This window comes from Cololabis saira, chromosome 20 (genome assembly GCF_033807715.1).
Source record: "Cololabis saira isolate AMF1-May2022 chromosome 20, fColSai1.1, whole genome shotgun sequence".
NCBI lineage: Eukaryota > Metazoa > Chordata > Actinopteri > Beloniformes > Belonidae > Cololabis > Cololabis saira.
The window spans coordinates 23,096,256-23,112,402 of record NC_084606.1 but is presented as its reverse complement, the minus strand read 5'-3'; the positions used below and the strand labels follow the sequence as shown (position 1 = coordinate 23,112,402).

Sequence of the window (16,147 nt, the reverse complement as noted above, 5' to 3'; positions counted from 1 at the left end):
TGTGACGTCAGCAGTTTCTTGTACAGTAGAAAGCTCTTGTGACGTCAGCAGTTTCTTGTACAGTAGAAAGCTCTTGTGACTTCACCGGGTTCTTGTTAAGTCAGTAAGTTCTTGCACAGCAGAAGGTTCTCAAAGAGGTGGGGAACCTCACCTGAGGAACATCCCACCAGAGAACCTCAGGGCTGCAGACTGTTGACATTTTTAAAAAGAGGCTCAAGATCTTCCTTTTTAGTTTAGCTTATAACTTAATTTTATTAGTGTGGTTTAATTTATTATGTACTTATTATTTTAACTAAATGTTTTATTATGTACTTGTTCTTTTATATTAACTTTTTAGGTTTATTTTAATGTTGTTTTTACTTTTTCACATGTTACCTCCAGTGTTTTTTCCTCATGGGGATCTTCCACACCAGGGACTATACCTACTTGGCCTGTGGGGTCGTTGCCGTGGCGATCTCCCTGTTTGGGGTCACTGGAGAATCCTGACGCCGGCCAGCCCTGATCTGGCCGTTACCGTGGTGATGCCCTCATTGGTCTTTAGTGGGGGGCTCCTGGTGTGGATCCCCAAGATATCGTTCCTCACCTCAGCGTCAAGCCAGGTATTTATTTATTTATGATGTTTTTTATTTTTATGATGTTAGTGATTATGTTTTAATGTCTATGTGGGGGTGGGGGGTATATGTGGGCTGTTGGGGTATTTAAGTGAGGATGTGTGTTTTTAATCATGAGTGTGAGTTTTTCTATGTTAAATGTTGATTTTATGATGTAAAGCACTTTGCATTACTTTTGTATGAAAAGTGCTATATAAATAAAGTTTGATTTTATTTTATTCAAACATGAAGTCCAACATGAACCCGCGGTTGTTGCCGTCTTCTCCAGCGGAGGGCGCAGCTGCCAAAACCACCACCCTCAGTCACCGTATGGATGTCGTTCAGCAGCTTTCGCCCATCTAAAACCCTCAAAGTGGGATTACTGCGTCATCGTTCGTCACCTCCAACGCCGTGGCGTCGTCTGTGGCGTTGTGACGCCTGGAAGCCAAAGTTGGGCCGTCATACAGACGATCAGCGAGGACATTTGTTCACCACATGACGTTTATTAGAAACCAGATTGTCTGCGGTCAACGTTTTAACTTTTACAGGTTTGTAAGTGTTCCAACTCACTTGGCAAACTTCCAGTGGCCTTCATCAGTGAACTGAACAATTACAACACACATCTGGAATGTTATTGTAATGTTTTAACAGGTTTGTTTTTAACCATCGTACAGAAAAACATACAGAATAACTGATTTATAATTTGTAACATCGTAGTTGTTTGAAATGCTGTGATCCACATGTTCTCTGAGTACCCATCGCGTTCCCACGTCCACAACCGATCTGTTCACGTGTCCAGCCTGCGGTTCTTTCTCTTTTTTTAAATCATGTGCCAGTCTTCAATTCTCACTTCACCGTATTAAAACCAGACTTGTAGAGTTTCTGATGGTTGTCCTACATTACCAACACCGACCATCTCCACATTGAACTGGTAGCAGTCAGGAACCTCGTACCAGATCTGTGAGAGTTTCAGGAAGTCACCTGAGCCACGCCCCAATTTCAGGAAAATGTTTACCCATCATCCTCAGTGGCGGCTGCGCACTAGTTGAGCCGGTGCGTGATGACACTGGCTCAACATAGACAGAGAAAACCCAAGGACCTGACTGAAGATCAACTCCGGGACTCAAATTCATACGGACAGGGCTTCTGCCATGAGTGGTTACCGTGGTTACCGTCAGAGATCACTGTTTTGTAACTGGTGGAGACAGAATGACACGGCCAGTCCAGGATAAAACCCAGCTGGCTGGAAATGTGACGGAGCTGACCTTCTCCGTCAGTGTTGGACCCGGGTAGGATTCACTGACTGAGCAGAACCACCACCTCTCCACCACCGGGGGGCAGTAATGCACCACTTTCACTCCTCGCTTAGCGGCCAATCAAGGAAGACAACAGAAAGTCCAATTATTACCTTAGTCCGACTGATAGTTTTAAAAGCCATGTGTACACCTTAGTCGTGATGTAGTCGAACCAAACTGGACTTCTTGAAATCAAGCTATTAGAGCCAGATAACGTGGTTCTGAATCGAGCTATTAGGACAAGATAACCTGGTTCTGAATCGAGCTATTAGGACAAGCTAACGTGGTTCTGTATCAATGTTATTCCAACATATATATATGCAAAGCACAGTTAGCCTAGCTATTGACTTCCCGGGACTCCCTCTTCTGGAATAGAGGAGACTGCTGAAGCAGGAATAATAATCACGGCATCACAACAGCAGAGTAGCAGCAGAAGAAGAAGAGGAATACTGCGTGCATCTTTCGTGCTACACGATATGAGAAAAATAAGTAAAAGGAAGTGAGCTGCGTTTACTCGGATTACTCTGCGATGGTACCAAGGAGACTCCAACTCCAAGGGAACATCGACAGGTGGACGTAATCTCGTACCTAAAGAGCACCCAACACCAAGTCAGGGACCGGCCTTCACCCCCAAACGGCTGAGACCCAGAGAACCTAGTCTGGACCCTCACTTACAGAAACCCGCCACCAGACAACAAATGGTTAAAGGAACCTCATTCAAGCTGCGTTTTTATTGAGCAGTGAGCAACATTTGGGTGGTGGGTACACTTAAGGTGGAAATGAAAAATGAGGCGTGGCTCTTAACCCTTATGGTGCTTTTATCCTGATAGTTACGGTTCCTGCGGTGACCTTTGTCTTCTTCGTGCAGCGGTTTTAGTCGCCCTCGAGCCTGTTAGACGTCCTGTCATGTCGTGACTGGTTTCATGTCATCGGCGCCGACCCGACGGTTCGCATCGAAATTGAAGCGTCTGTCTGGTTTCCAGCCAGTTTCACTGCAGAACAACTAAACCAGCTCAGCTCCGGATAAAAACTCTAAGTGGCGTGGTTTGGGTAGTACCACGTTAAACCGGATCTAAGACCAGCCTACCGCTGCAAATGAGTCATGTGGTCTGAACACAACAAAAACTTCAAGACTCCTGATCACGACATCTGCCCACGATTGAGGTCCTGAAGACATTTCCGTGCCACTCTGAGTGGGATCATGTACTTTGAGTCCAAGCGTGTTGGGATTAAGGTGTCTGTTCACATGGATCTTTCAGGTTAGTCGGGTTGGAGAAGGGTTGTCCATGTGAACGACCCGTGTTGGAGGATGTAAATGACCTCTGAGGCTCAGCGGAAAAGCTGAGGAAGAGTTTATCTGAGACGCATCAGGACCACCGGCCCTGCTCTTCCTGCAGAATCCTCAGGCGGCTGCAGAACGACGCCGCCGGCGCCCGCCGGCAGAGTGAGGGTTTGTGGGGTTACTGCGGCGGGGTGCAGCGGTGGCTCTTGAAGGTGCCCAGGTGCCGGAAGCTGCGTCCGCACTGCTGGCAGCAGTAAGGCGTGGCGCCGCTGTGGATCCTCTGGTGGGTGTACAGATTTCCCAGCTCCTTGAAGCGCCGGCCGCACTGAGGGCAGGCGTAGGGGCTCTCGCCCGTGTGCACCCGCTGGTGCCGCTTGAGTCCGGAGAGCACGGAGAAGCCCTTCCCGCACTGCGGGCAGGGGAAGGGGCTCTGGGCACCGCTGTGGACCAGCCTGTGGCTCTTCAAGCGGGCAGCGTGGCGGAAGCGCTCGCCGCACTCCGGACACATGAAGGGCTTCTCTCCGGTGTGGATGCGCTGGTGCTGCCGCAGGTTACCCAGGTAGTTGAAGTGGCGGCCGCAGTCGGCGCACTCGTGGCCCCCCTCGATCTTAATCTCCTTCTTCATGGACTGACCGAGTCCGGGAGCCATGCCCTGGCCGCAGTCCCCACCGTCGCCGGCGTCGGTCTGGCTCGGAGTAGAGGACGAGGTGGACTGCAGCGCCTTCAGAGCCGGGTCGCCTGAGTGGATCAGTTTGATGTGCTCCTCCAGGAACATGGAGTTGGGGCAGAAGGTTCCACACAGGGAGCAGATGAAGGTGTGGCCGGTGAACGGCTGTCCTGGAAGCACAAACACAGCTCTGTTAGCGACAGCGAGGAGGCACCAGCTCCCAGACCCACACCTCCACGGTAGGGCTGGGGATCCATTCAAATGTAAAGAATGGATTCGATTCAGAATCGATTATCAAGATTTGATTCAATCCAATATTGATTTGGGTCTGGGATTTTTGAGCTGTAAACTGAATTATATACGGAAAGGTATTAGGGCCATGCGGGAGAACAAATATTTGAGAGGGGAACATTTTTTTTTAATGGTGCACTTCAAGAAAAAAGTCGAAATGTCAAGATTAATGTTGAAATACAATTTCAAGAATAAAGTCGAACTTTCGCCTTTTTGACTTTTGCATAATGAAAAAAAAAATCCTCTAAAATATTATTTTAATTTTTCTCCTGCCTGACCCTAATACTCGTAATACCGTAATTATATGACTGTAGTTCTGCAACATATTAATACTAGTATTATATTGAGATTCAACAGCAAGTATTGGCAGCTAATGATGCTGTAAGGACCAATCACCTCCCAGAATGCTGATAGAACTGCTTTCAGAAACATCGTCTGGGTCAGAATTACCAAACAGATCCAGGGCAGCAAACCATTTTCTGTGTTTTTAGGTTTTTAATTTTTGGTATTTAGCATTTTGTGCAAATTTAAAGTATATAGAGCAATGATAACTGAAAACTTTGAAAACACACACACACATGGATGCATCCCCTCACCTGCCTCGGCTGGGTCTGGGTTGCTCTGCAGCGGACTGGCCCCCTCCCCCACAGAGTTTTGGGGGTCCATGCAGAGCTCAGAGGGCTGGTTCTGCTCCGGTCCTCCCTCGTCCGTCCTGGACTCCTCCTCCTCCTCCTCCTCCTCTTCCTCCTCCTCCTCGTCATCATCCTCCTCCATCTCACTGCTCCGGCTGTTCTCACAGGCTGGATCCTTCATGACTGGCAGAAGAACAGGAAACAGCATCATTTACCAGCAGCAACTCCGTCATCTAGTCCTGAACCTCAACCTGATGACTACCCTGCCACCGCAGCAGGCGCTAGGCATGATGGGAGTCCCGCTTCATCCCTCCAGAAGCTGGTAAACCTGGACTCAGACCACATGACCATGCCGTAGGGTACGCGGCTACGCGGGAGGCTCTCCGTAGCTACGCCGTAGCCTGACATGCACCTCCCAAAAAATGCAAAATGTAAATGCCCTCTCGGTCTGCGTCGAGGCGACGCAGACCGAGAGGGATGATTGGTTCGCTTGGTAGCAACGCATTTCTGGTTCCGGTTCGTGAAGCAGTAGTGAACTTTCAGCGGTCTTTTCTTCGTGTGTGTGATTTTCTTTTTTTTTTGGGTTGTTTTGCACAACAGTTGTCCTTATCTCTTTGATTCACTGTGACCGGAAAAACCGGAAGCTAAACAAAGTATCAACTAGCGCTCTGGGGGGGTGTTGCACCGCGGCGAGCTGGGATGACGGAGAAGTCCGAAGGGTTCACAACGGCGTCACGGCAACGGCGTCACGGCAACGGCGTCACGGCAACGGCGTCACGGCAACGGCGTCACGGCAACGGCGTCACGGCAACGGCGTCACGGCAACGGCGTCACGGCAACGGCGTCACGGCAACGGCGTCACGGCAACGGCGTCACGGCAACGGCGTCACGGCAACGGCGTCACGGCAACGGCGTCACGGCAACGGCGTCACGGCAACGGCGTAGGCTTTGCGTTGGTTTAACACGGAACTTTAAATCAGGCTTAAAACGCGCAGGACACCGGCCCTGGAGGACCGGGGTTCCTCACCCATGGACTAAACCATGCAAGACACCGGCCCTGGAGGACCAGGGCTAAAGACTCAGACACCACTTGGACCTGGTATTAAAATGCCCCCAGAGACGTCTGAACACACGTGGAACATTTTCCAAGATGGATTCACATGGGATCAGTCAGGAGGCGGGAGTCTGGGACTCTTGTGTCCACTCTCTCTGGAATCACGACAGATTCATGAACCAGTGCCAGGTGAAGACTCCCTGACAGCCTGGATCCACAACTACCTGACAGACAGACGTCAGTACGTTAGACTGCAGGGCTGTCAGTCTGAGGTGGGACAGTCGTTTATTCCAGCTGCAATCCCACTCTACAACCAGGTCCTGCAGGAATGGGGAGACCTGGAGCTGGAGCCGATAGGCTAACTGACTTGGACTTTTATCTGCACATGGTGCACTTTCACAAACTACCAGCAACTACCAGCACTTCATATTTATTGGACTAGCAGTGTGTTTATATATATATATTTATTTATTGCACTGTCAACTCTGTTTTTCATTTTGTCTTCCTCCTTTTTAAATGTGATGAGTTGTTTGACAACTGATTTTCCCAAGAGGGGACAATAAAGGTTTCAATCTAATGTTTTAACCGGCTTCCCCAGAAGCAGCTCCGTGTTGTAGTGGAAAGGTTTCCATGGCAACCCATGTGGTGAGGCGAGGGGGTCCTGATGCTGGGGTCAGAGGTCAGGTGTCAATCATCTCCTCACACGTTTGTGGATAGTCTCGGACCAGCTTTGCCCCCCATGGACCCCGTCTCCATGGAAACTGCTTTTCTACCAAATCACCAACATAACCGCTGTAAACACATCTTTATCATCTGAACGCAGAGACCTGAGCTGCGTCCGAAATTCCCTACTTCCACCCTAATGAGTAGCAAAAACAGTATGTGAGATTTTTTAGTGCATCTGAAACATTAGTACGTACTCAATAGTATGCTCTATCCATACTTATTCCAGAGAAATGTATTAGTATGGATTGATGGACACTAGCTGAGCAGAAACTTCCCACAATGCAATGCAGCAGTGTTTGGCTGCTAAGTGCTGCGCAGATAGGTATATGTCATAAGTATAATATTAAGTATAATAATATGATTGTATAATATTAATATTATAATACTCGTATATAATAATATATTATATAATGTCATCTTGTTTGGGCCAGAATAAACGGGAAAGAGCAGAGCGGTGCTGCTACTGCTGCTGTGACAGAAGTTGTTACCATGGTAACAGCTCCCCCTCCCAACGGCAGGAAGTGCCGTGTGGTTCTGAGTAATACGTCCGAATTAATGCATACTACTGATATTTACTCAAAAGTTTGCCGAACTTAAGTATACTTTTTGAGTATATACTGTTTAGTATGGCATTTCGGATGCAGCTAATGTCTGTGCGTACAGATGATACAGATGTGTTTCCGGCGGTTATGTTGGTGATTTGGTAGAAAAGCAGTTTCCATGGAGACGGGGTCCGTGGGGGGCAAAGCTGGTCCGAGACTAGTGTACACAACCGTGTGAGGAGATGATTGACACCTGACCTCTGACCCCACCATCAGGACCCCCGCTCGCCTCACCACATGGGTTGCCATGGAAACCTTTCCACTACAACAGGGAGCTGCTTCTGGGGATGCCGGTTAAAACATTACTGCGGTGCGTCCAAAATGCCATACTAAACCGTATATACTCAAAAAGCATATTTAAGCATTCATTCGGACGTACTACCAGAGACGTTCAATAAACTGTATAGAGTATCTTTGGTACTATTCAGAGCCACACGGCACTTCCTGCCGTTGGGAGGGGGAATTGTTACCATGGTAACAACTCCTGTCACAGCAGCAGTAGCAGCACCGCTATTTCCCGTTTATCCTGGCCAAAACAAGATGACATTATATAATATTATTATATACGAATAATATTAATATTATTAACTTAATATTAGGAATGGGCAGGTGTACTAATTTAATTGGTTTTTATCAATTAAATGTAATTGGTGTAGTTTAGTAGCATTTAGTATTCTTTTAGAGCAGTGTTTTGGGGGCTCCAAAGACTGAATGTGGTGATAGATTTATAGTTACAAAGGTGGAGTTGAATTGGTATTTTTTTTTTATCGTTATCGGGATAAATGCCAGAAATGATCGTGATACATTTTTTAGTCCATACCGCCCATCCCTACTTAATATTATACTTATGACATATATGTATCTGCGCAGCACTTAGCAACCAAACACTGCTGCATTGCATTGTGGGAAGTTAAACAAAAATTCAAGCACTTTTCAGGCCTTGAAAACAACATTGAAATTCCAGCACTTTCCAGGATGTCCAGCCCCCGCAGGAACCCCGGTGCATGAGCGTACCTCGCAGGTCGGAGCAGTAGTCCATGGGGGCGATCCACTCGTAGTCGTACAGGCGCTTGCTGCTGCCGGACGGCAGCATGCAGAACAGCTCGTCCGCGTCCCCGGCGGCGGGGCCGGGCCCCTGCACCCCTGGGTGGGAGACCCCTGGGTGGGAGACCCCGGGGGGCCCCGGCACCCCGGGGTCTCCCACCCCGGGCTCCGGGGGCCCGGGGTCCGGCCACGGGCTGAGCGGCTGCGCCTGCGCGTTCTTGTCCTTCATCAGGTAGTCGCAGATGGCGTCGATGTTCTCCTTCTTCACGTTCACGTTCGGGTTCGGGTTGGCTCTGGACCCGGACCCGGGAAACCCGGGACCGGACTCGTGTTTCCGGACCTCCCCCGGGTCCAGCCGGGCTTTGAGCGCCTCGATCTCGTGAGTCTTCTCCCTCAGCTCCATCTTGAGGACGCGGATGCGCATGCTGACCATCTTGCGGACCTCGGCCAGCGCCGAGTCCAGCACCGCGCTGATGTTCCGGCCCAGCAGCTCCGTGATGTCGCTCACCGAGCACAGCAGCTCCTCGTCGGCCTCCAGCTCCGGGAAGCCCCCGTCGTCCCGACCCGCTGGCCCGGGGAGCTCCATGGAGGCGCCGCGCAATTCGGTGGAGGAGCGGGTTCCCGTGCGGTGCATGTGACGGATCCGCGGGACCGGGGTCTGGCTCCTGGACAGTCTGGGCCGGCGGGACCAGGTTCTGGGCCGAAGCCTCCAACACACAACAGCGGAAGTGACCGCTCTCACTTCAAAATAAAAGCTTTTTACTGTCAAACTAACATGCAGATTCAAGTCGAATTAGCGGTAACACTTTTATTTTGAAAGCAACGAACAGACGTTTCCTGCACAAAAATTAACATGTAAATCTACAGTATTATTATTATTATTATTAGGGCCCGAGCACTGACAGTGCGAAGGCCCTGTATCTGTAGGAATTTTTCTCGTTTTTTATTTTTTTATTTTTATTTTTCTGACGAAATGAGGGCCTTTTTGCCCCCGTAAACGTGCCCCAAAAGTCACCAAATTTTGCACGCAAGCCAGGCCTGGCGAAAAATTTGATATTTAAAGGAGCTGTATGTAAGAGCAATAATAAAATTAATCATAAAATGACCCCGATATGTCAACAGACATTTAACAATCATGTTCATTTCAAATACTTATGTCACTGACAACAGCACTCAAGCCAGGATATTCCAGTTTAAAAAGAGGAGTTGCAGCCCTCAACTGATGTTTATGTTGTAATTTTTTGTTTTGGCCTGAAGCTCCACCCTCCACCTATCTCCCAATCACCAAGTCAGTATTGTTTCGGCATCCGGGTTGCCAGCTCGGCTCTAATTATCGCAGCCATGGCAGCCTACGTTCCTGCTGCATTCTGCAGCCTACCTGGCAACCTCTGGTCGGGGGGAGGAGGGGGAGGGTACACGCCGCTCAACAATATTTTGAAAGTGACTGCAGTACCAGTTTTGGCCATTTCTTACAGACGGCTCCTTTAATGGTGTGCATTAATGGGCGGGGCAAAATGGCTCAACAGCGCCCCCTAGAAAACTTTGTGCCTCAAGCGCCATAATACATTTGGATACTGTAGGAACTACGAGTAAACTTGCACTCTGAGAGCGGAGAACTCTATTAGGAACATAAGGCACTATCAGGTCTTGCAAATATCAAGGAGCTAAGCTGTTTTGGGCTTTATACGAAAGTAATAAAATTTTGAATTGGATTCTGAGTTTTATGGGGACCAATGGAGCGACGCTAACACTGGAGAGACGTGGTCTCTCCTGCTGATTCCTGTCAGCACTCGCGCTGTTGCATTTTGGATCAGTTGGAAGATATTCATCAAATTACTTTGACATCCTGCTAATAACACATTACTGTAAGTAAGTCCAGAAGATACAAACACGTGAATTAGTTTTTCTGCATAGGAATATTACGGAGATGGAAAAATGCTATTTTACAAACCTGATTAATATACGGTTTAAACGACAAATCCTGATCGAAAACAACACCAAGGTTTCTCACAGTTGCACTGGAAGCCATCACAACACCATCTAATCCCTTCCTAAAATGCTTGGGACCAAAAATAATAACCTCTGTTTTATCAGAATTTAGAAGCAAAACATTTCCGGACATCCAGTCTTGATGTCCCTAAGACATGCTTGAAATTTAACTAACGGCTCTGTTTCATCTTCATAGACAAATACAGCTGCGTATCATCAGCATAGCAATGAAAGTGTATGCCGTGATTCTGGATTATACGTCCCAATGGCTGCATGTATAAACTGAACAAGATTGGCCCTAGCACTGAACCCTGCGGAACACCATAACAGACCCTTGACTGTTCTGAAGAAACCTCATGTACATGAACAAACTGGAATGTCAGATAGATATGATTTAAACCAACGTAGAGCTGTCCCTTTAATCCCAACAACATGCTCTAACCTGTGCAGTAAAATGCTGATGTACAGTGTCAAAAGCAGCACTGAGGTCCAGTAGGACCAGTATGGACACTAGTCCCTTATCTGGGGCCATAAGAAGGTAATTTGTGACTCGAACCAGTGCTGTCTCTGTGCTATGATGCATTCTGAACTCTGACTGAAAAACTTTAAACAGATCATTCCTATACATAGATTCCAACCTCAATGCCACCGGTCAGCTGTGGTGGCCAAGATTTTATGTAGAGTAGCGTTAAAGCGCTCCACTCGTCCATCAGATGTTCTCTCGATCCCCAACAGACTGCACATTTCCCGAAACACTGCTGATTCAACGATAGTGCCCTCACTGTGCAGTGAATGTGGGGCCACATACCTGCACACCCACGCAGAAACAATCTCAGCCACTGTGATTACTTCTTGGTTAGGGACTGGATGATCAGGTGGGTACACTTCCACCTACTTGCTGTGGATATTTGTGTCCTCTACCCCCACTAGAGGCTGCTCTAGAGCGGGATCTTGTCATGAGAACCTCTTCAGCTGTAACGTCTGCTAAGCTGCACTGGACTTCCCTGCCGTGGCACCGTCCACTGCTGGGGCTAAGACACACACAGATGTCACACTCTGCCAGCTTCTCCAACCAGCGGATAGAAGAATATCATTTCCCACTAAATGGCCTGAGTGTGAAACTTTTGCATACATTGCAATGCATTGACTCCAGTGTTATTGGACTGAGTCTGACTGGAGCCTGTGCTTCTGGCGCTGAGATTGCTTTTAAGATGACAGCGAGCCTGGGCTTCATGTGGAGGACAAGTTGCGTGTTTGAGACATGGTGAAAAATGAAAAAAACATGAACAAATAGGGGGGGGGGGGAAGTCCACGGCATTTTGATTACTTTCACCTTGGGGATTGATAAGGTGAATTTAAATTAAATAGAACTATATTGGGGGAATCAGGACACCAGACAGCTTTAAGAACGAAAACCTTTACAAACTGAACATCTGTTAGACAGAACAATGTAGGCGAGTGTTGGAAAATCTGCTGGGGGTGCACGAGAGCGTGCACGGACGCATGAAACTGATAAACCAATCTGCGTCGATCTGTGTCAACCTGAAAAGTAACATGGAAGAATTGTTGGAAGTTGTTTTCACTGATAAAAGTCTCTTGCTAAAGTCGAAATTTCGTGAATAAAGTCAAAATTTCGCCTTTTTTCTCAACATTTCAACTTTATTCACAAAATTTTGACTTTATTCTTGAAATTGTATTTCAACATTAATCTCGACATTTTGAGTTTTTTCCCAAAATTGTACTTCAACATTAATCTCGACATTTCGACTTTTTTCTCGACATTTCGACTTTTTTCTCAACATTTCGACTTTTTTCAGTGCATAATTAAAAAAAAATCTTCCTCCTCTAAAATATTATTTTTATTTTTCTCATGCCTGGCCCTAATACTTCCGTACTTATGTCCATACCTAACACCATGCCAAATATCAAAAACTTGTCACCAAGTGCACAATCTTTATGATTTTTGACATATTCCCTCCCAGCTGGGATTTGGGTTTGGAGGCTGCCAGCATCTCACCCTCCACATACTGGTCTCCCCCGACTCCCCCACCAGTCCCCGAGGCTGCGGGTGGGGGTCAGACCCGTGTGGGTGACGTCACAGCTACTCTGTCATCTCGGTTTAGGGGTTTGCTTAAAGAGCAGTTCTCCCCAGGTGTGGTCACCTGACAATGAACTATCCAGCAGAAAGGTGTCCCGGCCTCTTCTGCAGAACTTCCCACCTCAGCCCTCGTGACTGACTTCTGCTGGCTCGTAAATTCCTCTTGTTGCTCCGGGTTGTCGTCCCGGCGGGTGCTGGGCCTCTGACAGAGGAACTGAGCAGAGGAAAGGAAGTGCTGAGTGTGTTCCTGTGATGTTTGAGGGAACTTTGGATGTGCAAACAGACAGGAAAGCTGGGGGGAAGGTTCAGGACGGAGCGGGAAAGCTGCAAACAACATTCTTTGGTCATATATTTACTAAAGTCGGTTTCTCCTGACTTCAGGTAAAAGAAGCAAACATCTGACGCCCTTATTTGCACAATGGGTGACAGGGCTTTTAGTGTTGCTGCCCTACGTCTCTGGAATGCCCTCCCTGACAACCTGAGGGCACCACAAACCATGGACAATTTTAAAAGAGGACAAAAAACCTTTCTTTTTAGCTAAGCATTTTATCACTAAACAATGCTGTTGTTTTTTTTCCCTAATTGCTGTCTTTAATTGTTTTATTCTCTTTCCTGCCATGTCTTGACTTTTTATCCCTTTTATCTCTTATCTTGATTTTATTATTTCTGTTTCCTTATCAAACTGTAGCACTTGGAGATTTTCGTAATGTAAAGTGCATTATAATTATCCATCCATCCATTATCTATACCCGCTCTATCCCTGCAGGGTCACGGGGGTCTGCTGGAGCCTATCCCAGCTATTTTCAGGTGAGAGGCAGGGTTCACCTTAACAGGTAGCCAGTCCATCGCAGGGCCACATATATACACACAACCATGCACACTCACACTTACACCTACGGGCAATTTAGAATTACCAATTAACATAATATGCATGTTTTTGGACTGTGGGAGGAAGCAGGAGTACCCGGAGGGAACCCACACAAGCACAGGGAGAACATGCAAACTCCACACAGAAGGAGTTGAACCGGGGACCTTCTTGCTGTGAGGCAACAGTGCTAACCACTAAGCCACCGTGCTGCCCGAGGGCATTATAATTATATCTAAATATATATCATTATTATTATTATCCCACCGGATTCTTTTGTTCAGTGAATTATTAACCAAAAAAAACTGTGAAGGTGAATTTGAGGCAAGACTCCAAGGAATGACAAGTGTTGGTTTGCGCTGCAGATAAACGCGAACAAAATGTGTGTGAAACAAAACAATCTTTATGATGTCGCCAAAAAAAGTCTGTGTAAAGTTCACGGAAGTAACACAATATGTGTAACAAACAACTTCAAATTAAGGGTTGGGCTGAAAGTCATGATCCCAGACGCGACAAGAATTCAAATAGATCCAGTAGAAGATCTGGAAATTTAACCACAAATCGGTTAATCGGTTAATAAAGACATCTGGGTATTGATCATTTTCAAGCTATCACCTAATCGATGAAAAATAACAAATAAGACAAAGTAAAACGTGCTTTGATAATGAAGCGCGTTCGTGAGGAGAGAGAAGCTTCACACGTGCTCTTGAGAGCCGCGGCTGACGTCACGGAGGGTCGCCCAGTAATCGTGTCTGGAGTAGAGTCGCCAACCGTCCCTTGAAAAATGGAATTGTCCCGTATTTATAAACTAAAGTAGCGTCCCGTATTGAGCTGAAAAGGGACGCACTTTGTCCCGTATTACTGTGAGAGTCAAAAAATAGTCATTAAATGCCAATGGAAAATGGCATTGAGCTGTTGAGTTCATAAGTTATTTTTTTCAGTTTTACTACAACTGTAGCTACAGTCATGGCCTTTGAGGCACAAATATGTTTACGAGTTTTCTACAGACTTTCTGTTTGCACTTTTATTATTTCACTAAAAATGTGCACTATTGCAGAATAGATGTTCTGCTTCCTTTCTATCGTTTTATAATAAATACAATTTTAAGTTGGCAGGACAGGTTTCTGTTTAAGAAAGATACTTATTTTGAGTTGAGTTATACTTTAATGTCCACTAGGGAAAATTGTTTTAGGCATCAAATACATGCATAGCGTATAAAAACACATACAATCAACACATACTGACAGCAACAGATATCAGACGCAATACTACAGTAAAATTAGTGAGAAACCAAGCAGCAGTGAACGACATTGCACATAGGCAAAACATTGCATCTATCCCGGAGACTCATTTCATTATTTGGTACAGTATGAAGATGTGTTCATGCAGTTCATTTTGTTATTTTGTATTAAAGTGAATTGCTGGATAATAATTTGTTTTCCATGTGTTCATGGCATTCAAAAATTTGCATCTAATTCAATTCAGGTTCGAGTCAAGTAGTTAAAAAATCGTTTCACTCACAAAAAAAGGGGGTAAAAAAATTCACCAGGCCAGGAAGGGTGAAGGCAATCGGGTTGATGAGGTGTCCCTTATTTACTTTTCAGGGAGTTGACAACCCTAGTCTGGAGTCGCGTCAGATTGACGGACGTGTGCGGAGTTTTACTTTGAAAGGACAGGCGGACTTTATTCCAGACAGGAAAACTTTGCAGCGCGCTCCCCGCGCGGGCATGTGATGGAGCTGTGACTTCTCCGCACGCCAGCTGTGACGCGGGTGTCCTGGACATGTCGGGCGGCTCCGATCACAGGTACCGGAGGGAAGAGGGGCCCCCCGGGGCCCCCGGGGCCCAGCCGAACCGGCACCGGCAGGGCAGCGCAGGTAAGAGCTGTGACCCGGGATCTGATCTGCCAGAGACACCTGATTGGTTTCCCCTGACTCTGCTGACAGGGGCGCCTCCAAAAATGTTTCCTAGGGGGGGCCAGAGGGGGCGGACACCAAAACTAAAAGCCATCATTACAGGACTTTATTATACTGTTGTAGTATACAGGCTCAGAAATACTTTTTTTTTTTTTACTTTATAACTTGTCTGCATATATATTAATGGTTAATGCCATGTTGGTAAAAAATTTAATATATAATATATATCATATATATGAATTATATTATGATATTATATTATATGAATAATAATATAATATTAAAATTAATATTATATTAATATGTCATATATTTATTTTCTTAATATATATATGTATATATATATATATATATATATATATATATATATATATGCATTTTTAATATATAATATACATCATATATATTTTAATAGATGTTATATTTAGTTTATTAATATATATATATATATATATATATTTGTTTTTTTTGTATATATATATATATATATATATATATATATTATTTTTTTTAATTATTATTATTAGAAAACCTGTAGATGATGACAGACATTAGATCGTCCGTTTCCTGATCCTAATGAGGCAGTGTAAAGCCAGAAGCAGCAGCTGTACAGTTATGAGGTTGTCCATAGTCGATTTTCGTGCCAATGCAAACGCAGCGACGTAACTGACGTTTACAGTGACGTAATGACGTGGCTCCCCTTAGCACCCGAGCTATGGAAAAGCAAACCAGTTCTCAGCTGGTTTACAAGTTGAACGAGTTGTGAATCAGCACCAGCACTGGCCCAGAACCAGCCCTGGAACCGGTTTGGTGGAAAAGGGGTATGGTACGTCTCAAAAACAGGAAGGACGGACTAAAGTTAACAAGAAACGTTTAGAACACCTCCACGTTCTCCAGGTTCTCTGGACAAACAAACGAAAGACTGACTCGTATCACAACGATTGATAAGAAGAATCTGGAGGAGGAAAGGAGCATCCAAACAGGACCAACATGGTGGAGGTGGTATTATGGTACCAAGGGGACGTCTCACCGCTGTGTATTGGTGACGTCACATGACTGCTGACAGACGCAGGAGAGGAACTCTGAGGTGCCAGGTC

General features: G+C 46.1%; 2 protein-coding genes across 4 annotated transcripts in view; one reads left to right on the top strand and one right to left on the bottom strand.

Moving 5' to 3' along the window:
- Window positions 1-733: 733 nt before the first annotated feature.
- znf16l (zinc finger protein 16 like) lies at window positions 734-8,920 on the bottom strand. 2 transcript variants are annotated; one of them, XM_061709872.1, is made up of 3 exons: window positions 8,154-8,920; window positions 4,726-4,940; window positions 734-3,999 (listed from the first exon to the last, which is right to left on the bottom strand). In XM_061709872.1, exons 1-3 carry the CDS (start codon window positions 8,815-8,817, stop codon window positions 3,346-3,348), a joined length of 1,533 nt encoding a protein of 510 aa, XP_061565856.1. In that variant the 5' UTR covers window positions 8,818-8,920; the 3' UTR covers window positions 734-3,345. The 2 variants fall into 2 exon arrangements, with proteins under 2 accessions (XP_061565856.1, XP_061565855.1); XM_061709871.1 differs by having other exon boundaries at window positions 735-4,004; window positions 4,722-4,940; window positions 8,154-8,917.
- Window positions 8,921-14,738: 5,818 nt separating this feature from the next.
- The window catches only part of LOC133420606 (SH3 domain and tetratricopeptide repeat-containing protein 1), a 37,466-nt gene continuing 36,057 nt past the window's right edge, over window positions 14,739-16,147 (top strand). For both annotated transcript variants that reach the window (XM_061710340.1, XM_061710339.1), the window contains exon 1: window positions 14,739-15,011. In XM_061710340.1, the coding sequence (XP_061566324.1) occupies window positions 14,918-15,011 (94 nt within the window). In that variant the 5' untranslated portion in view covers window positions 14,739-14,917. The remainder of the gene's footprint in view (window positions 15,012-16,147) is intronic.

Bases quoted from the DNA above. Each gene is read 5' to 3' on its own strand.
- znf16l (XM_061709871.1), bottom strand. From the start codon at position 8,817: ATGCACCGCACGGGAACCCGCTCCTCCACCGAATTGCGCGGCGCCTCC. The intron at 4,941-8,153 runs GTACGCTCATGC...TTCTTCTGCCAG, and splicing joins CTACTGCTCCGACCTGCGAG to TCATGAAGGATCCAGCCTGT. The intron at 4,005-4,721 runs GTGAGGGGATGC...TTGTGCTTCCAG, and splicing joins CCCAGACCCAGCCGAGGCAG to GACAGCCGTTCACCGGCCAC.